This window comes from Copadichromis virginalis, linkage group LG1 (genome assembly GCF_057382275.1).
Source record: "Copadichromis virginalis isolate Kocher_CV1m ecotype Utaka linkage group LG1, C_Virginalis_male_GT1.1, whole genome shotgun sequence".
In the NCBI taxonomy this organism is placed as follows: domain Eukaryota; kingdom Metazoa; phylum Chordata; class Actinopteri; order Cichliformes; family Cichlidae; genus Copadichromis; species Copadichromis virginalis.
The window spans coordinates 11,071,252-11,093,869 of record NC_140618.1 but is presented as its reverse complement, the minus strand read 5'-3'; the positions used below and the strand labels follow the sequence as shown (position 1 = coordinate 11,093,869).

Below are 22,618 nucleotides of genomic sequence, written 5' to 3'. Positions count from 1 at the left end.
TGCTGTAGTTATATAAAAAATTGCAGTTCTTTTTGTCTTTTCAAGTTTATCATGAATTTATAACATTTATACAGCGAGTTTTGGCTAACAATAGGGTGCATACCAAAATAAAATGTAAAAAAAATCAAAGCATAGCTACAAAAGTATTTTTAATTTCAAAGTTTAATCAACCTTGTAAATCTCCCCTCTAGGGTGCCTCGTCGAGCCTGGTGGTCAAATTTGCCGACACTGATAAGGAGAGAACCCTGCGCAGAATGCACCAGATGGCAGGCCAGCTCGGCATCTTCAGTCCTATGACCATCCAGTTTGGGGCCTATGGCGCCTACTCTCATGCTGTAAGTCTCAGCCCGGCGGGGGAGGAGACGGTGAGCTTTAAAAAAAGAAAACAAAAACTGTTGTGATTTGAGGTTTGAACTCACACTCTCTCCCACTAGGCATGTGGCACTCCCAGTGAATGGTTCCTTAAGTGATTTACACTATCAAATAGCTGTTAAGAATCCCAAATTAAAGTGGCTTAAGAAAAAATCCAGCGCTGCTTTTTATATTGTCTTTTTATCCCCTTGTTTGTCCAGGGAAGCTGTTAATCACATATGCCCAGCACTACACTGTTTTACTTGCATACATATTCATTTTTCATTCCTGCATTTTCTGACTCAGCCTGTGAATCTAGACTGCAAATGCGAGCTTGCCTTTTTAACATTTTCGTCTTCTTACACATTTCTTTTTACCCAGACAGAGGTGCACGTTATTACTAACATCCCACATCGATTCCCCCCACCCCACCCCTTTCTCTGTCAGCCCTTCCCACCCCCATTTCATATTCACACATGAAAGTCACAGCCTGAGTTAGGAGTCTGTGAGATTTTACACTCACACAGTAGCTAACAGCTCACCCTGACAGGTGAGAATCGCCCACTCACTATCTTTCCTCTAACTCTGCCACTGTTGTCCCTCTTTTCCTCTCACACACTTATACATATACAGTACATATACAAATACATATTCTCAAACTCATTTCACCACATACCCTTTTGTTTCTGTATAATAAGCACAAGGCCAATGCAGTTTTACAGGAGCTGGGAAGCAAAGCTGCAGGGCAACACAAACCACTCTGTTCAAGAACAAGGCATTGGCCAAGCAAACAGAGATGTGAGAGTAAACATGCTCTGATCCTGCGGCTATTTCACCCTACTTTCCTTTTCTGTCCTTCCTTCCATCCCTCCCACCATTTGCCCTCTCCCCACTGCTCTTTAATCCTACAGCAGATGATGCAACAGCAAGCAGCCCTGATGGCAGCAACACAAGGGTCCTACCTGAACCCTATGGCAGCCATCGCTGCCGCACAAATGCAGCAAATGGCAGCTTTCAATGTCAACGGCCTGGTGGCTACTCCCATGACACCTTCCTCAGGTATACATTAACACACACACTACTAGCTGGTAAGGGTGCAAGAGCAGAGGCATGTGCAAAAGCACACATATACAGCCATTCAGGACTTTTCTTTTCATTTTTCACTCCTGCCCTGGAACATTTTCATCATTAGCAAGAATTATAGAAGCAGTAGTAATATATTCATTCAAGGCCTTTCTAGTTTTGCCCTTGTTACATTTTTTAAGATATAGGTCCCATTTTCTGGGTTAAGGCAGACACTGTCATTGTTGAATTAAAGGAAGAAGAGCCTTGTACTGAGTGAGGCATGATGGGAGAAGATGTACAGCATTCCTTTACACTCATTGGCAGCCACATTATAGAGTCTCTTTCTCTTCTTCTCTCACATTATCTTTCATTTTCTTTCTGTCTGTCACTCCTTCCTTCTGTGTCTCTATGACAGTGTTTTCTGGGAACTCAGCCAATCCGATGACTTTGGATGCAGAGTCCTTGGCTTATACAATATAAGAGCAAAGATTTGTGTGAGATAATCCTGGACCCCAGTCTGAACTATCATTTTGGCCCTTGTCATGAGGAGCTTTGATGGCTCGACACTAAGTAGGCAGGCTGCCTGAAGACAGGGTCATTGCAAATGTATTAAATAAAGTGGCTTGACACTGTACCTGGCATTTGTAATCCACAAGGCCTACATATTCCAGGTAATGCCTATAAAACATAATCCTACATGACTTAAATGCCCTTCACCTAGATAAGACAAATAATAAAAATCCATTAGCATAAAAATGCACCGACAAGGTGACAAACTTGGAATATCATCGCAAGGAGGAAAGTTGGTATGAAAAAAAAGACACAGGTCTCTACATCCAGTAGACTTGCAGGTTTATATGTATCTGGACAAAAACAGTTTTTGTCATTTTGCATCTGTACACAAATAAAAAAAAAAACAAGATGTGAGTGAAATACAGAATTTCAGCTTTGATACAAATTTGAATTTGTATTAAAATATTGTTAAATGACTGTTTATGAATTACAGCCATTCTGTATACAAAGCCCCCCATTTCCAAAGGCTCAAATGTAAGTGGATAATTGACTAACAAGCAGTTTCGTGGCCAGGTGAGAATATTTCCTTGTTTTTCTATGAAAAATTACGCAGACGAAAGATCTGTGATTGAGTCCAAGTTTTAAAGTTGCTTTTGGCAACTGTTTACTAGAAATCCAAAAATAAGGTCCAAAGGGACATTGCAATCAAAGGAATACTCACTAATCTGAAAAACTCCCAAAACAAACTGATACAGCAAAACTTTAGGAGTGGCCAAATCAACAGTCATTCCCAGAAGGATATGACTCTGTGCTGAACATTGTTTTTTCAGTGGCAAATGTTGCATTTTCTCCCACTGAAACACAAAGTCCACATAAACAGAAACAACTTTCTGGGATTTCCTTACCTGGATGATTGAGCGTGCATCTAGACTAAGTGCTTTTTTTTAATTGAAAACTGAATGTTCAGTCAAACCAAGCCAAACCTTCCTTGATAAAGGAAAACACTGACATCATCTTGTACAGTCAGGAACGCTCTTAAAGAAGGAGCCATATAATTAAGTCTACAATAAAGAGACACCTTTATCAAACACTGTTGACACTCATGAACAAAAAGACCAGATTTGACTTTGTCAGAAAACATTTAGAAGAGCCTACACAGCTCTGCAAAAAATCTTAGATTAACTAAGATTACCAGAATGATGGAAAGAGAAAAGTGCCAGGAAGTCATACTACATCATCTGTTGAGCATGGCGGAGTCAATGTTATGGTACTGACTGACACAAGCCTCATTGCTGCTGTTCAATAGGCTACTGAACAAATTTTAACTTTTTAAAATTATGCAAAATTGCAAAAGGCTTAGCCGTGTCTCTAATAAAACCTCTGTAACTTTGCTTTGCTTCACTTCAGCAGCATTAGGTAATGTTAATATGTTGATTACGTTTTGTTTTGTTTTTGATCTACTGGAGAATATTTTTAAGGTTATCTGCTATAAAATCCCAGGCCAGGAAAGTCGCCTTCATGCTTTTCTGTGTTTTCTCCTCGGCTACTTTGACACAAAGGTATCTGCTGTGATGCTTACACCTTTGATAAAGTCTCGCAAGTGTCAGCTTTCTTTTCATAGAAATAAAAATATGGAAATGTACTGATACGTGATTAGAATTATAATATTTCTGACTGTCTGAGGCAAAATTTACCCGATTCAAATCGAATCGGATTGAATCGATTCTAGAAATCAGTGACGATACCCAGCCCTAGTCAAAATGTACACATCTGTACCCATTCGATGCATGTTATATTGTAGTACAGGTGAGAACATGTATTTTTCACTACAAGAATATACTTTTCTTGGACCAAATTTTAAGCTTGTTGCCTACACCCTGCAGTTTTCATAATGACTCTGTATCTATTTGCAGGCACCAGCACACCCCCAGGCATCTCTGCCACAGCCGTGCCCAGCATAGCCACTCCTATTGGGGTCAATGGATTCAGTGCCCTCCCACCTCAAAGCAATGGGCAGCCCACATCCGAGCCCATTTACACCAATGGTATTCACCCTTACCCAGGTGAGAATATCTAGGTTTAGCTGAGTCTTGAGTCTGTTCTGGGCCTGGACACTGTTAGCTGTTAGCATTGACAGTGTGTTATTTTTTATTATGCTTCTGTTGTACATTCACCCAGCAACAGCTGAAAACAAATTTGCCTAAACATCTAAACAATGTTAACAATTACTGGTTGAAGATTGGTTGAAAAGTAAAAGGACACACCTCAGATAAAATTCAAACCAAGCACCTTCTGTGTGTGTATATGCATTTTTGAAATAAACAGAAATACCTCTTAAACAGATATCTATTAATAGATATATCCGCTTATATATACTCTTTTTAACCAGATGTTGTCTTCTTTAGCCTTGCCAATGTCCTGAAATTCTCTACCTTTCACTCATCAACCAAATTTTGTTATAAGTTTTGAGCATTCAATTTTGCTCAAAATTGTGATTAGCCACGATTTTGGAATTTTCTTAAAGTCCTTGGCCAGCTCACCAGATTTACCACAGAAAAAAATATTCATGTTGGTGCATACTAGAGCTACAATGCAAGTTGTCAGCTGTAACAACTTATATTAGTTCATGTAAAACTAAAACTTCAAAAGGCTCTTTTAAACTTCACTTTCTGATCATATTTTTTTCAACTGAATTGAAGCATTTAAGGCTTGAGGGTCAATCAACAGTATCTTTGACAGATTTCTGAGAAGCCATCCCAGTATCATGATGAATCCATCAGTTCATCCATCAGTCAATTATGGCTAATTTGATATGTCTCAGTCTGTTCTCAGCTTCTTAATGTTGCCTTGGACTGATTCCTGAAAAATTGACAGACATTCACTCTCCACTTTTGCATTATGCAAAGGCAGCTGCAATTGTAATGAACTACAAAGTGGTTTGTTTGGCATGTAGTTAATATTTGATGCAAACATCTGGGACGAACAGGCATTTTGAAGAACTGAAAGACATGACAACCCAAATTTCTCTCACTCCCTGTGTGATCTTACCCCCCGATGTTTCTCTGCAACTAACCACAATATCTGTCGTGCTGTTTAACATTCTCTCTATTTCTCTTTGTCTGTGTCCGTCTTGACCGCCATCTATCCTCTCTTTGTCTCATTTACTTTAATTTTGCTCTTTGTTGTCTGTCTTTCTTTTCGTCTCTGTGCAGCACAGAGTCCAACAGTGACCGACCCTCTCCAACAGGCTTATGCTGGTGTCCAGCACTATGCAGGTGAGCTGTCTCTCCTACCTTCACTACTCCCTCACTTCCTCCATCTGTCCCTTTGCCTCTTCCCTCTCCCATTCGGTTTGTCACATCAGCAGGCACATGACAGGTAGCGATTGCCAGATGACTTGCCAGTTTCCTCTTGGATCAGGCTACATTACATTAGAACTGCAAAGAAGATTTTTAATTGACTTGATATACACCCACACAAAAACCCTAATTCTAAAAGTACACCAAGAGCTGAGATTTTTAACCTACCCTAAGGCTCCTGGATGAGAGATGACACAGACCTGTCGTGAGCACTGCTTTGTGCATGACATCAGCTCTCATTAACATGGTGTTAGTCTTACTCCCTTTCTTTATGCGTCTGCTTACTTGAACTTCCCCTTTTACCATTCTCTTTGTGAAGTGATCTGCCAGCCAAATGAGCCCAGGCTCCCAGTCATCATGCAATTTATTTATGCAATGTCTAGAGGACACAAATGAACAATGGAATAATGATTTGAGTTTTGTTGTGTCAAATATGAAAATGGAGATATGAAAAACTCCACTCTGGTTCTCCCTTTGCAACAGCAGCCTACCCTGCCGCCTATGCGCCAATCAGCCAAGCGTTCCCCCAGCAACCAACCATCATTCCCCAGCAACAGAGGGAAGGTAAGAGCGAGCAAGCGCGCCCACCCAAGATAAAAGGTGATAATTGCCATGTTCCATTCTAATGTAGCTGCGCTGCTTTGAATTAGCGAGGGAGGGAAAAAGCTGGCTGGGGAAAATATGAGAAAAAGGCTCCCCATTTAAAGAGAAGAACATTAGCAGTGAGATGGAAAGTTACTCTGTCATTATTCAAAAACTGCACTAATTCAAACTCGCAGTGCTGGACTGCTTAATCAGTCCATTACAATGTGTTTAAGTGGTTATAAATATTCATCAGATTAATTAGCTGCATGCATAATCATTTATTACCATTCCTAGTGTAGTGTTCGTTCTTATGGCACAGTATCAGATATAATAAAGTATAGGATATACTGTGACGGTAAATCACTCTTTTTGGCACCATTTGTCAGTCTCAATTATTCATCTATATGATTATATGAGACAGCGTAGAGTGGTATGAATAATCAATATATGGACTTGAAACTGAGTGTTTCCAGCATTGCCTGGAGGAAAAGTTAGTTTATGTTCATATTTTGTCACTAGTGTGTGCGCATGACAGGGTCACTGTGGAGAACTGTACAAATGAAAATGAATGCAGGCATACTTATCCACACAAGTTGCATTCTGGCATAATTCCACAGTATAGAAGAAACATAGAATCGTTAAGGCAATTACTTAACATCTCCCAGTGATGCATTTGAACATTTTAATAATTAGCAAGAATCATAGAAGTCACATTAATGCAAATACAGACAGCCAGACTCATAGGCACACTATCACACAGCTCTTCTCGGTTTAGCCAGTGGCCTGTCTGAGTTCTGGTCTCCTGTGGGTTTTGGCTGGTGTCCCAGCCTGTCTCGGGCCACTGCCACAGTCTGCAGCCCTTCCATTTAACAAGATACATTTAAACCTGAATACACAGGCAGAGTCAAACTTCAGCTTCATCCTTCCACTGAAGGCTAGCAATTTGGATTCAGTCTAGCTGTGTGTGTGATATGTCAACAGTAATAGTCCTTCAAAATTCAAAATTATAGTTTTATCCAGCAATATCAACACTAGCCTGTTAGGCACCACAGTATTGTATTTTATTTAATTCAGTATTGCAAAACACACTGACAGTAATATATGTTATGTCAATACACTGTTACACTGCTGTTAAATCAACCACAAGGATAAATAAAAATGCCTCAAATTTTAACCACAGTATACAACTAATTCTCTATTATGTCAAAACAAGAGATTTGTTGTTGTTGTTGTTTTGTTTTATATTCCAGAGTTTGGTGCATCAATCTGACAAAATTAGAACGTTAAAGTGGTTTATTTTGTGGTATATGTTTCTCTAGAAATATCATTGATTTTCAGTATTACCAACATGATATCGATTAGTTCCACATACTTATCCAAACACCTGGTACCTACATAACACTTAATGCATCTTTAACTACCAATTGTGTGCAAAACATCAGTGTGAAATGACAACTAACTCCTGTTGTTCAGCCTAAACAATAATGCTTTAAGTGACGTCAATTGAAGTCGTTCCTTATTTTACAACACTACTCCCCTGAACCTGAAGAGGGACAAGCAGAGTGACACCAGGGAGGTCTGGAGAGGCATGAGGAAAGTTACTGGTTACATGCCTAGCCATCAAACAGTAGATGGGAACATCAACATGTCCATGGCTCCATGTCCCAGTTGTTTTACCAATAGTTTCAAAATGAAAACACTGATGGCCAGTAACCCAGAAGCAACCACACCTCAAATTTATGGCCCTTGGAAGTCAGTGGCTACAGGTTATAGCATTTTATTTATATAGCATCATGAAGGCACTAGTTAGGTCTTTACTGGACACCCCCAACTTCTCCATCATATACCTAATCCACCATTCAAACACCTAGGTGATTGCCACACATTCTAATGTTACTCTGGTGTCTTGGATCGTGGAGTACTTTATTAGGCATCCTTGGAATGTGAACCTTTAGAAACTGTGTATGAGACAGTACTAAGGAGTATTAGATCACCACAGGAGACTGGCATGTTCCTTTTTATCATCATCTTATACTTTGGACACGAAGAACAACATAGACACCAAGGCACAGACACACCGCCACCTTTATCTGCTGTCACAGATACTTGCTCTCTATTTTAAAACACTCATTTTTCTTAAGCTAATAATCTGGCATGTTTTGTTACCCACTGATCTAGCTGAAATATTACCAACTGAAGTCCCATAGCTCTCTCTATGAAGTGAATGTGAAGTTTGCGCTTCCTATATCCCTCTCTATATACCTACTTTGCCACCTTCAGACAACTTGGCTGTTTTTCTGTTGCCAGGTAGAGGTACTTCAATTGTTCTGGGTAAAATAAATGTGCTATCACCTTCCTGTTTTGTGCACAGTTAACCTTTACTTTCAGAGGAGATTTTGTACCTAGTGCTAGAAAGAATGGCAGAGTAAGAGCCAGGCTCGTATGAAACAAGTGTAAATCCTGATGGTGCCATTATTCTCTAGTCGGTGCATTGTGCAATTAATCTTCACTTCGTAGTGCTAAAGCATAAAAAAGGCCTTAATGTTTAAGTGTATTCTTTATAACATAAAGATTCATTAGTTACATGCTCATGCAGTAGCATACTGAAGTTGATTATAACAAAAACAACGGGGGATTATATTTGTAAGGCAAATGTGAAAAAAGTCCTCATGCACTAGTATTTTATTCTTTCAAACAAAAAGCTTTTCAAGCAAGCAAGAATTTAATGTGAACATTATGTGAAGCACCTAAATCTGTACAGAGAGAACTGAGATACAGTGTATAACTGCTTAAAAAAATTCTCACTCTGTCAACCAATATGTGTGTGTGTGTTCTCTATCTCAACGAGGCATAGTAGCACTGCAGCCAGCCACCACTGCAGCCCTCTTATCAGCCTTCTCACCAGACCAAGTCTCATCTCGTCATGCTATCACCCTGAGCAATGAGACAGGGAAGAAACCTAGCCAGGCAGCCAGCTGCAAGCTTACTGTCCCTGAGTCCATCACATTTCTCTTTCTTTCTATGTGTCCATGGCTCCCTCTCTCACTCTCTTTCCAGTTCATTCCTTCCTTTATCCAGATTGGCCTGTACAATATGTGGCAGCTGGTTGGATGAGTGTGAAGGATGGAGAGAGATTGGAACACAGTCCTACTGTCACACAGTAATTGGGGCAAAAACTTGGCTTATGTCTTAATGTGTGCTCTGTCTCTTCTCTGTTTTTCTGTGTCTCAGTGCTTCACTTTCCCCAGTATAGCTGTCTAAGTCTTTTACTTTAATTCAACTTCTTTTGGGGTTATGTTGTTAAATCTGGCTATTTTCTTTTCTTTTCATTCTCCTATTTTTGCTTCTACCTGTCTGTGTGTTGCTATTTTCAGCACATGTACTCACACAAAAGTCAAATTTAACCGTTATAATCTGATTCAGTGAAGTGTCCCCTCTTTATGCAGTTATTGTATGAAATGGGGCTCTTAGAAAGATTCAAATGGAAACCACAAAAACAACCTGAACATACAGTTTGACCTTATAACACTAGAAAAAATGGGATTAGGCTTTGTGTACGCCGCAAATGCCACAATAACCAGGTTTAACAAAGCCAATATTTGTGCCACCGATAAAATAAACAGAGTGAAGTGCTTCCAAGGTTCCTGCATTACTGGATTATTGTCAAGACTGCCTTATAGTTATTTTTTTCCACCCATGTTATTATGGTCAGTCTTTCTCTCACCGGGCACATTACACTCCCACATAACCCTTCTGTTGTCTTTCTCTCATCACCAGGGCCAGAAGGTTGCAACCTGTTTATTTATCACCTGCCCCAGGAGTTTGGAGACGCTGAGCTCATGCAAATGTTCCTACCTTTTGGCAACGTCATCTCCGCCAAAGTGTTTGTGGACCGAGCGACTAATCAGAGCAAATGTTTCGGTGAGTCAAAAATCACTTATGAAGAGAAGGGAAAAAGAATTCCAATGATCCAATGAAATGAATGTTGCAAGGTGGCTGTGTTTGGTAATATTCTCATTTCTCTTGTTGCTTCCCTGCAATTAGTGTTTGCTTTTGCTTTTATTCCCACTGTCTGAACTAATCAAGCTGCAATTAACATTTTAAAAGTGTCGTTACATGCCACTGCACAGGGGAGCAGAGAGGGAGATCAAGGAACAGTGCTCCCTGAGTCTACCACACAGACATAAAAAGATAGTGGTCTTAGTAATAGAAAAGCCAAAAGCTCACTAGAATTGGTGAGCTAGCCACTGACCCAAGTGTCTCTCCACAGCTGGCATTTCATTCACACATGTATCCATCACACTGTTGATCACAACATTACGTGTCATCAGTGATGGGAATAACAGCGTTACAAGCTCCCGCGGACGGCAATCACTTTCTGGCAAACGATGACTTTTTGGCACAACACCTGGAGCTAAGGGGGGAAAACAATGGCATGAGTGCTGCTGTTTGGCTGAGGAAGAATATAGTAGTCGTGGTAAGCCAATCACATGACCACTTCAAGATGACAAAGCAATAAAGTGATATATACCAGTTTTTAAATTGTGCTAAGAGGGCAACTAAAACCAGAGTCATGATAAAAAATAAATAAGCGGTGTTTTTTTTCTGAATACTTTCGTCACGTTTACTGTCTAAGGATAGAGCTAGCAAGCACTCTCTGCTTATGACCAAAAAACTAAAATAAAAAACAGCCCGTTCGTGTTGGTGGAAAAATGCACCATTTCAACCAATCAAAAAATGATACGGCAACAGGACATTTGGTTGTTTAGGAAGAGGGGGAAGTTTTAAGAGTGATGGCGAGAGAGAGAGAGAGAGAGAGAAAGACAACAGAGAGAGAGAGAGCGAGTTTTAAGATGGGAGAGATTTGTGACGTTTAGCGTGTTTGGAATGTGTAGTTAATGTGTTGTCTTGTGTAGTTAGTGTGTAGTGTTGTGGATAGTTTTGTGTTGTGTGTCAGAACAATGAGGCGACCACTGTCTCCAGGTAGAAACAGGAGTGATACACCTGCTGCTGTCAGACCTGCAGGCTGTGCAGGTCAGGCTATGATGTTCTCCTTTATAGTGGACAGATATTTTTGGAGTGGCACAAATAATTTGTGTGGCATCTTATTTAATGCAGAACATGTGATTGTTGCGTAAATAGTTTGAAATGGTTATTTAAAAAGGGGTAAAAGGTAAATGGCTGCAAATAACTGTATTGTTTGCAAAACTTGTGCATATCATTTTAAAATTGTCAATTTATATTTGCATTTCAAGTTATGAAATATGATTCATTAAACATGTTTGTGGTTGTTACAGTAAAATTTTAACTTTTTCTACACTGATTTTATGTTTTAGATCAATTGTGTTAATACAGTATGTAAAAATGAAAACATAGCTGTAAATTCAGACACATGAGGTTGTGCTGATGATACCAAACAAGGCAAAGTAAATCGTTTTTAAAGGTGAAATGTAGAGGAAACATCAAAAGTAGTTAAAAAATGGCCAATTATACCCTGGACCCCAGAGGGTTAAACTGTTTTTTTTTTTTTTAAGTAACGCAATGGTTACTTTTCAAGTAACTAATTACTTTTAGAATCTTGTAACTCAGTTACTAACTCAGTTACTTTTTTGAAGAAATAACTAGTAACTATAATTAATTACTTTTTCAAAGTAACTTGCCCAACATTGCTCATCACCCTCTCTATCACACCATTACTGAGACAATTAGTATCTATTTCCCCTTTCTACAATTACAAGCCTCCTTTACCCAAGAGAAAAGCATTTTCCCAGACTCCCGCAATCCTCCAGCTGGGCAACCCAGCAGCATCATGCCACCCCTCGCTTGCCTCTCTCGCCTCCCACACAGCAAACCAGTTCATCAGGGTGGAGGCGGTGCAGGTGGAATCCATGGGCTTAAAGAGATAATAATAGACTGGTGTGGGCCTTGCTGTTGATTCAGTTGGACAGCAGCACTCAGGAGACAGGGAAAGAGAGAGAGAGAAAGAGAGCAAGAGAGAGAGAGAGAGAGAGAGAGATTTCCAGCATTGGCTTTCTTTCAGTTTCACTTCACCATGGCATGTCTGTGAGGCTTCCTCCTCTTTCCTCTCTTCTCTCATCTCTCCCTCTTTGTTAGACTAGCTCCCTGTGTGTCTTCTCCTATAAACATATGCCTCTCACTATCACTATCTGTCAGTCAACAAGGGAGAAGGACAAAGGGGCGGCAACTTCATCAGCCTCCCCAGCTTCTTTTTCATAGCAAGTAATTAAGATTTTAGCTGAAAAATATCAATTCAACCCATGATTCTTTTGTGGCTTTTTTTAAAAAAGTAATTTCTCCCTCCTTTTTATAGCAGGAGCCCCAAGGCTCTTTTGTAGGACATTAACAAATTAGGCAGAAGATGCTGTGCATTAGGGGAGATACGTTATTATGCATCTAAGAACTTGGAACACTTAATCTTAAAAATGTGTGAGTTTAGTCTTGATAGTGTGGTTAATGATTGGAAATGTGTAAATACATTATATGTGCATCTACACACTGTACACAGCTGTATCACAGTGAATAGATTGATTGTCTGATAAAGTCTATTGAATGAAGAAGAAAATATACTTAGCTATCTAATTATGCAAAGCACAATTACAGTGGCTACCAAATAAGAAGCGCTCATCTAAACTAGGTGACCTTACTGTTAATTAAACAGAAAATGTTCAAAGCACTGTGGTGTGTATTCAAATTTTGGCAGGCTAATTATTTATATATGTAACATTTAAATAAAGCAGTCTGTAAGATGACATTTAGTTAGCCAAGATTTTTTCCTGGTTTTTTTTTTCTCTCCAAGTGCTCGTCAGGGCAGAAGGCTACTTGTAAGCAAATGAACAGAAATACCATATGTATGCATGTGTTACCTTATTTTTTTGTTTTGGCATATTGTGAGAAGATAATCACAGATCGTCCTCTTACCCAAGTGTTTACAGAGAAGCTTGAGAATTTGAATGTGATAAAAAAGGAGGTCACTGGAGGCACACTCAAAGAATATGCTTACTTCTAAAGGATGTAACCTGGAACAGTATACTCGTAAGGGATTTATAACTGTAAATTTAGTCTATTTAGTTTAGTGCATTTATTTGCAGTATGAAAAAATGGATATCAATGTGCAATGTGGTGTGATATTAAACACTTGTGCAGGTGAGATGGAATATTTCACCTCAAAACAATTAAAACAATAAGATGACAAGAAATCGCAACAGATGCATGCTACAGTTGCATGTGCAGTCTTTTGTAATATACTTTGGTATAATTGTTAACTATAAAATACATAATTTTACCAAGCTTTTTTTAAATCATTAATGAATTATTGAGTCTCAGAAATTAATAAAACATATATTAAGGGTAATCTGTAAACTCCATATATATCCACTGATGAAGAGCTATATTATTATTATGGTTATTATTATGTTTGGTTTTAACCCTGGGCTCTGATACAAAATTAGTCTTAATCCTCTGCATTCAGTCACTCGCTGTTGACTTTTAAAAAGTGATCAAAGCTTACCTTGTTAAGTGGAATTAGGCGGAATTAGCTTAAAAATACATTTCAAAAGGTCTTCTCAGAATGGCGTAACACATACGCACAGGAAGCACATTAAATACGGTGCAAAAATGAAAACAAGGAGATGCAGCTAACCTAGAGAACACCGGAAACATCTTACCCTTTCTACATGTTTGTTTTTTGCCATTTTATTTTGCCTTTTAATACCTCTTTTCTATTTTTAAATCAAGACGAGTTGCCTCTGCATGTTTGTTGTTTGCTTCGAAAGTGCACATATAGTACATTTACATCCATAAACAGCTATGTTATATGTTCAATAAAAGGACATATAGATAGTTTGTCAGTACCTAAGAACATAAACTAATCATCACAGCAAATAAGCAAATAAACTAATTTACCAAAAAATCATTACTGCATACTGCACGCCACAACTGTGTGTGAGTCTACTGGTCATCTCAGTATTTTGGGTGGGTGGGGGGTAGGGGGGGAATGTAAGACTTCACTCCTGCAGTAATCTAATCTGTTCAACCTGGCACCTCGACTTAGATTTTCCCTGTTGCTCCTCAATGTGTGTTTTTATTAGAAATGTATAACATTACAAAGCTTGCAGCATTCTGCTGATATGGATGGTTGTGGGAAGAACTGTACTTCAAGCGGTAGAAGTGTTTGGGGTTTGAGTTGTACTGCAACACACACTCCATGCCACATCACAGGAATGAAACATCAACCTCAAGAAAACAGTTTAAATCAGGAGCACACTCAAATATTGTTTATCCTTGTTTATTTTATGTGCCTGAATTCAAGAGTTTGCAGGGTAGTCTTTGTCCTTTTATACTTTACTTTGACCCCTAGAATCCTATCACCTATTTGGCATGTGGATGTAAATGTGAGGTATGGAGATTCATTAAAGCCAGGGATAGTGTAGGCATGGATGTGTTTGTAGGATTGGGAGGGGGATCACTACCAACTGACAGGCCCTTCCCTGCTCAGTTTGTTTAAAGGGTTTGTAAAAGCAGCAGCCTTATCTCACCCGTACTGACAAAAGCCTGCCCTCTCCCCCCAAATTAAATTGGACCCATAGCAGTGTGATCAAATCAGTTGGCAGGCGGAAAATTCCGGCCGTCAATCACATAGGTGTCTGATAAGACCAGGCAAGGAGTCCCAGTGTGGAAAGCTGTGGGCTCATTCCGCCTCGACACCCAGGTGATAACTCAGAGCAGCAGGCACCTCCGTCCTATACACCTTGCTCCCAGCATCTCGTCACGTCCCCGATGCCCTTTGCTCCTTACTTAGATGCAGTCACATACATGAAAATATGTATACACATGCACACAGACACACACACACCACTGGTGTAGTTGTATGGCTCAACACACAGTTTACTTTTACAGGCGCAACATTTGCGTTACACATAATAGAAGACTCCTTTTCTCTCTTTCATATCTCTGAACACTTTTTTTTTCTTTTTTGTTCTCTGTTCAAGTTGAACACCCAGTTTCTAATGGTACTCCTTTGCTTTTTTTATATCTGTGTTATTACGTTATTAGCCTTTCTGGTATTTTGTTTAATCTTCTTTTTTAATTCGGAGATTTTCAATTAATCGCCTGAAAAGCGAAAACAAAGACCTATTGTTTTGCCATTGTTGGGAGTTAAAAAGGGTATTTTTTCCTTCTCTTGCTTCTTTCATCTCACCTGTCTTCCTCTTTGTTCCTTAACCGATCCCTTTCTCTTTTTCATGTCTCTCTCATATTCCCTATTCTTCTTTCTTCCTTCCTTCTTTTTTCATTTTCCCATTTTCTGCCCCCATCTCTCTCCTGTTCTGTGTACTTGTCCCAGGCTTTGTGAGTTTTGATAACCCATCCAGTGCTCAAGCCGCTATCCAGGCCATGAATGGCTTTCAGATAGGCATGAAGAGGCTGAAGGTGCAGCTAAAGCGGCCAAAAGATGCCAACCGACCTTACTGACTCGTCTGCTATTCATACCCAGGTACAGTAACACCCATGCTATAATGTCCCATGCCATTCAAAAGCGTTTTACTTCACTTGAAAAAGGTATGGATGCGCCTTGAGGTAACTCCTGTTGTGATTTGGCGCTATACAAAATTGAATTGAATTTACAATATTATCAGTGCAGTACATAGGACACAATACAGAAGACTAGAATGTTTGTGAACTTACTCCTGCAAATCTCATTGTAACTTCTAATGAAAATGTTGATTGCTCCTAAAATTCAAATTTATTATCTGAGCAACTATAAAGTAATACTGTATACTTTCAATGCAGAAATGCAGAAATGAATTAAAAAATTGTATAAATAAAGAACTGCGAATGTAATGAAATGAGCTACACAATAACATTTCCCAAGCTCGCTTTTGTGAATTTCTCTGCTCATTTCAAATATTAAAAAATGTGAAAGTGTGGGCTGCTTTTTACAGGGGGGTTATTGTACTGAGATTAGCAAAAAGAAAATAAACTCTCAACCTTCCGTTATTCCACCAAATAAAAATCCCATCATTGAATAAAATACTGAAATTTACAGAGTCATCTATATGCCAGACAAATTAGTCCACAAAATGTGTCAACTACTTACAGTCAGAAAAACATAGTTCTATAATCAAGATAATCAAGAAGTGTCAATGTTTCTAGATTTTACAGGACCTTTTCACAAAAACCTCTGGTGATTTCTGCCAGGTTTCCCTGCTGCACAGATTTGTTTTATGTCTACTTCTGGGAGTCTAGTCTAGCCTAGCCTAACTTGGACCTGCAGGATGCTTTAGGGCAAATAAATGACATCATCAATACCTAGCTGTGCATAATTACCTGTCTACTGGATACTCCACTGGAAATCGATACAAGTTGTTTAGCAACAAATTTCCAAAAGCAATAATTTATCTCCTCAAATAGCGTTAGACTTATGTCAGCTATTTGGCAATATACAAGCTGATCCTTTATCGAAGAAAAAAAAATTATACAGTCAATTCAGACATCTAATGAGTATTAAGAGTAAGTGCAGCATGTTTAAATGTTTGTGCTCTATATTTATCAGTATTTGTCAGTCCCATTGTGGCATTCTGCATTTGGTGCACTAGAATGCAACACTGTGTTCAGTGTTAAAGGATACAGAAAACTGGCCTTTCTATATATCCATAGATATCAGTGATTCATGCCATCAGCATGTATGGGACAACCATAATGTAAAAGCCTTTGTTCACTCAAAGACTTGTACTTATAAACAATTATTAATCTAAGATATCGTTTTTGTTTTTTAGCTTAATCCTGCTCTATTGTAACTATTTAGTTGTAACCAAGGGTTATAGAGATGTTTTATGAAGTGAAAATAGTGTTGTATATTTTATTATGAAATTAACATACATGGAAATGTCATTTTTAATGCTTCCACAACAACACGGATGCATAGTTGCATGCATAGTAACACTGTTATGACATTCTTTTACATAGTCCCCCAATTTCAAAGGCTCAAAAGACAGCTGATTGACAAACACTTGGCCAGATGAGGCCTATTCTCCTGCTATTGCATAAAAAATTAAGTATTTGTGTAGTTGATTATAAGTGCCGAACTTCCACTTGGTAACTTGAACTCCCAATAAAAGGTCTAGAGCGTCATTGTCACTGGAAGTGAAAGAGGCCATTGAAATTATTAAAGGCCTGGCAGAGCATCTCAAGGAAGGAAACACAGAATTTGATAATGTCCAAGTTTTATCCAAGTATTACAAACAATACTTTTATTAAAGTATATGTTAGTTTGTTTTGAAAACACACCTCATTTTTTGATTTTAGGTCCACTGTGTTTGTGTATAGAGGCAAAATGTAAAAAAAAAAAATTGTGCCACTGTCTTCACACTTAGTGTATCTGCCGCAAGAAATCTTCTGTCAACAGCTCCCTATTAGGTACCTTAAAATGTGAGAGCTTCAATAAAAATCAATAAAAATACAGATTGCTTAAGGTAGCAACATGCCTCAATAGAATAATTCTCCATTGTAACATATAGGGATGCATCGATCTGATATTTAAATTGGGTACTGGGCCAATCCTGACTGAAAGTCTGGATCAGGTATTAGTCACAACAAGCAGATCTGTGAGGCTCATCTATTCAGTTCAGTCCTCTATTAGCCTGTGTTCATTATTCCCCTTTTCAGCAGAATGGCAATAGTTACAAACATAGGAGGTTATATAACATTGAGGAACCTAACAACCAAAGGTTTGAAGTTTGAAGGTTGGCTTTTACTTCAATGTAAACTGTAGTCAAATGTGTTTACATGACTGCCAATCCTTAATAAGAATGCTTTAAGCTTTTCAGTCTCTCTCTGTCTTGTTATATTTGATTTTAAACTTATTGGAAAGCTTTTATTGCATTTACAGAGGTGTAATGTACTGTCCTGAGATTAGGAGAAACTAGCGTGCAACAGTCTAATAACTCTTGCTGAAACTAGACTAGTGCAAATTAATCCATGGTCATAAAGTCAGTAAAATGACATACATTTATTTGTTACATTTTAATTAAAAGAAAATTAGGTGGAATAAAGTTCTTTATTTTAGATAGGACTGCTGTATTGGGTGATACCTATTGTACCTGGAAAAAGTTAGATTAGTGCATCTAGTCTCAAATAATTATCTAATACAAACTACAGTTGTCAGTGAAAAGACAATATAAATACATCGTAAACCAATTGCCTGGAAACTTTTGTATTACAATTACACAGGCACATATTCTATTCTGGTATTCTATTCTATTCTACTAAAAAGCATTCATAGAAGGTGGTATCCTATACTGATACAGCTCCCTTTATCAGTTCTCTGATATAATTTGAATAGAGCTATCCTCGCTAATTAAGAAGATACCATAAGAAGAGAAAAGGAGTGAGTGAATTTGATTTAGGAGCAAATGGAAAATACAACAGCACTGAATGACATGACAGTCATTGAAATATTTTCAGAATGGCTCCAAGCAAACACGTTTCCCATAATGACATTATGTCACTTAATCAGTATGTGTGCGTACTTGTTTTTTCAATGTATCCCTCTGTCATTGTGCCATCTTTGTGTTTTGCTTATGTAATTACACCACTTTGGTTGTTTTAAACTAATAGACAGACCAATAATAAGCATTGAAATATTAAGGAAATAAATGCATTAACTTTTTGAAGTCAATTTGAGCAATTAGGTTAATAGATTCCTAAAAATCATGGCCGATAAAAACAAAGTGTATATTTTCTAGGTATGTTCTTTTAAATTATTGCACAAGCATTTATTTATAGCAGGAGAGAGTACATTGGCTTGTTGGGCTTAAAGTAAATAAAGTTCAACTGTTTAATTTTCTAAATTCCAACCCTAATGCGTTATTATGATGAAAAACTTTGATGAAACTTGAATGATGATTTTCTGTGTGTGCATGTGTGTGTTCCTTATAGGTAAAAACTTTAATATGTAGATAACTTCAGAAGGCCTTTTTTCTGTAACACTGAAAATTTTTGCTTTGAAGTTGAATTAAAAACACGATCAGACAGCATTCTCCTTTTCTGGTCTCAGGTGCCCTGCTACTCTGAAATTGCGTTCTGTGTCTTAAAGATAAACTTAATGCAAAAAACCTGAAGCACTCACTGTACCCTCATAGCAAACAATGCAAGGCAAATCCAATTACTGTAGACAGGACAAGTTTCTGAAATATGCATTTTTGCCGTAAGGGTTATCTTTGCGAATATAAAAACATCAATTCAAACCTTTAACCTGCAGATGTTGTCAACCCAATAATATTTCACCACCACACTAAAGTACAAAGAGGCTTTTTTCTGTGCTGCACTGAAGATTATTTGCTCTGTTATTTCTGTTTTACTTGTCTTTTTTTTTTTCAGTTTTATGGTAATAACTATAATGACCTCATTTGATTTGTCAGGCAGAATAAGTGAGTATGGAACAACTAGATGGGGTGCTTTGAATTCTGACTTGAGGAAAAGAAAATCCCATTGTTTCTTTCCTTCTTTTGCACCCTTACCAACCTGGCAACCTGACAAGGCCAATCACAGTGTGAGGTGGCCTTTCTCCGCTATAGCCACACACCCCCACACCTGTCATGGGGCCAAGTTCCCTCAGCTGTAAGTTGAACCCATGGTGTCATTTTCTTTTGGATGACGTCATGTGGTGGGCCTGTGACTGCGTTGCATGACGTGGCGTTGATTGATATCTCTAAACTCTCTCTTTATATTCTGCCCTACTTTTATATATATTTATATATACTGTATATTGTATATTGGCAGTTTGTGGAGTGCAGTAATCGATGCCTTTCATGGCTGGTACCTGTAACTGACGTGCTGACTTGTTGGTTGATTATAATTGGAAGTGGCCTTTAACCCTTTGTGCTATTGTAATGTGTGCCCTTGTGATGTTTTACTTTCTCTTGTGGGGTTCATGTGTATGGATGTACTGTATTTTCGATTTCTCTATCTCTTCACATTCACATCACGAAGCGTTTTTTCTTCCAGAAAACTTTTATTCTTTAAGTCTACTTATTTTCAAAAAGGACCTATTTCTCTCTCTGTTCGACAGCTGTTTAGTTGAGAGATGGCCAAGATGACCCTATGTTTGTGAAGCCAATTAAATCTCTAACGTTCACACAGAGAGCACAGGCAAATGTTGACAGTCTACTTCCATCTGCACAGGGAGTACTTCAGCAAGATTGTTTTGTTTGCCTAACACGAGAATCACTTCCCATTTATTTATTTATGAGGGTGCAAACCAATTACACAGTGATAGAAAAGCTGCTGGCGGCACTACAGACCCGCGTACCCAAAATCCGTCCACCATACACCATACTGTACAGAGAGGTGTAAGTAGGGTACAAAAGATAGAATGAAATACAAATACCTGGATTGATTATTTGTGGCTGCCTGTTGCTTGTTATATTTTTAGTGTGATTCTAGCTCCGCATAATTTAGGTATTCGGTTTTGCTGCTTGTATGTAGTACAATTTTTGCTCTGTGTACAAAAAAGCAGCATACAAATTAATAGTGAAAAGGTCCTTTCTTTGCAAGTGAGTTTGTTTCCAACCCTCAAGGCCAAGACTGATAAGCGTTAGTAGTTTTCATTGAGCACATTCTACCCTATTATTTCAGAAGCCCTGCAGGTGACTCTCCCAACCTTAGTCTATCCAGTGAACTCAGGGGGTGTCTAGCCAGGCACGCCAGGGGGCATAAGGTTTTTCTGGCATCAGCTATGCCTCCTAACTGCCAGGTGTCATTTATGGAGCCATCCAAGTAGGTGGTGGTGTGCGGAGGCATAATATTAGGACTAAAAGCTTGTGAAGGGAAAAGAAAGAAAGGAATTCTTTGTTACTGGACAAAGTTACTGCATGAAACAGTTGTGATGTTTTCAAAGAAGCTGTTTACTTGGGGAAAAAATGATCAATTTGAAAGCCACTGTGTGTTTCTACTCAGCTACATGTATAGGGAGAATTGCGAATGGCTTATAAAATAGGGCATCTGTAATTGGGACTGTTAGTGCTTTATGTTGCTAATGGCTGGGCTCGCTTTGGCACACATAAGAAATAAGTTTGAATCGCTGCTCCCCCATCTAAAAAGCAGATCTATTATGAAATGGTAACAAGCTCATTTACAGGAATGGAAAGGTAGAACAAAGAGCGTCTGGGCGCGTGTTCTCGTCACAAAGTCAGACCCTTTCATGTTCACTCTCAGAGAGTGATTTGCTGTGATTTCATAGCCTTTCTTCACCCACATCATAGCTCACAACATATTAGGGATGATAGGCTGTAAACTAGATCTTTTATCAACCCAAAGCTCGACAGCACAGACACATTTAGTAACAGTGCAGCATATCAATCCAGCACAAAGGCAAGGGAGTTGTTTTTCATGCTATCCTAATTAGAGGTTAGTTCTTGAAATATGTATCTTTTTCATAATGGACAACTGTCAGTTATTACGTGATTCTAATTATTGCAATATTAGAACTTGCACACACACTTGTCTCGTTTTCTTTATGTTTCCTTCTTGTTCCTTTGTAGCCTGTTTGTAATGAATTAACAAAAAGATGAATGGCAGCAACATCTCGGGCAACTTTTTTTTTCCAATCAGGGAGATGCAGTCAGTTTAAATTAGGCCTTCGCTGGATTAGTGCTGTCACAGTGTAGATGTCTGTTCCATATGGTTAAAACACAAATTTCCCACCCCACCTCTAGCCCACTTATTTCTGGTTGTGATTGACACGCTCCTCTTTTTTTTTCCTCTTCCCCGTCTGTTTCTCATGCTGTTGGCTGTGCCTGTCAGTCTGTGTGATAACCAGGAGCCAGCAACCCTGAGCATGTTTGCCACAGCCCCACTGAATCCACTCTCCTTATTCTCTCCTGTCTTTTTCTCTTCCTTTCTCTCTTTCTCTGTGTCACAGGATGAAGGGCCACAACACCTTATTTCCACAAGTGCAGTAAAAGTACAAAGACTTCTTGCTCTGCTACATATCATGAAGGAAGGGTGGTCCCTTGATCCTCCTGGAAAGCCGCTGAAAGATTGGGTGACTGAGAGAAGGATCCCAGAGTTGTCGGGTTTTTTTGTTTGTTTATTTATTTTCGTTTTTCTTCGCAAATGCCTCTTTTTTTCCTCTTTTGCTTTGGCGTCTGTGGAAGAAGATTTTTTGCAGAGACCAACTTTTTGCTGCTGTTTTTTAGACATGATGGAAAAAAAAAAACCTTTATAGACTCATTATGCTCAAAGCATGCATACTGACACAGGATATAGATAAACACAGAAAACAAATCAAACATACACATTTCAAAAATGCTACACTTAAAGAAAAAAAAAGGAAAAAAAAAACTTTGTACATGTATAAATAAGTGCAAATGCCAACACAAGAACTGAAGCAAACTCATGCGTGTGCGCACACACACACACAAAACATACAAACACACACACCAGCCTGCTGCCATTTTGGTTTTTGTGCCTACACAGGTGTTGTGCTCTGTGACAGGGCAAGCTCTGGATCGAAGAAGAAAACAAGAAGAAAAGGAGAAAAGTGGAGAATCCAGGATAATTTACATGCATCATTCCTTAGGAAATAGGGACCAAAGGACTAAACGCTTTTTAAAAGAATATAAATATATAAATATATAAATATATATTTAAAAACTCATACCTTGTAGCTGCAAGTATTACAATTTACTCGTAGTAAAAAAACAAAAAAACAAAAACATTAAATCAAT

The 22,618-nt window shown here is 38.5% G+C and overlaps 1 protein-coding gene across 12 annotated transcripts in view; it reads left to right on the top strand.

Annotated features, from left to right (window-relative positions):
- celf6 (CUGBP Elav-like family member 6) overlaps window positions 1–22,252 on the top strand; it is a 152,706-nt gene extending 130,454 nt beyond the window's left edge. For 3 of the 12 annotated variants that reach the window (XM_085450616.1, XM_085450593.1, XM_085450586.1), the window contains 8 exons: window positions 192–335; window positions 1,266–1,410; window positions 3,843–3,992; window positions 5,142–5,204; window positions 5,772–5,852; window positions 9,651–9,794; window positions 15,235–15,384; window positions 21,811–22,252. In XM_085450616.1, coding sequence (XP_085306742.1) covers window positions 192–335; window positions 1,266–1,410; window positions 3,843–3,992; window positions 5,142–5,204; window positions 5,772–5,852; window positions 9,651–9,794; window positions 15,235–15,362 — 855 coding nt within the window. In that variant the 3' untranslated portion in view covers window positions 15,363–15,384; window positions 21,811–22,252. Of the gene's footprint in view, window positions 1–191; window positions 366–1,262; window positions 1,411–3,842; window positions 3,993–5,141; window positions 5,205–5,771; window positions 5,853–9,650; window positions 9,795–15,234; window positions 15,385–19,428; window positions 19,509–21,810 lie in introns of all 12 variants that reach the window. The other 9 variants (XM_085450607.1, XM_085450566.1, XM_085450544.1 and 6 more) reach the window with 7 other exon arrangements.
- The last annotated feature ends 366 nt before the right edge of the window (window positions 22,253–22,618 follow it).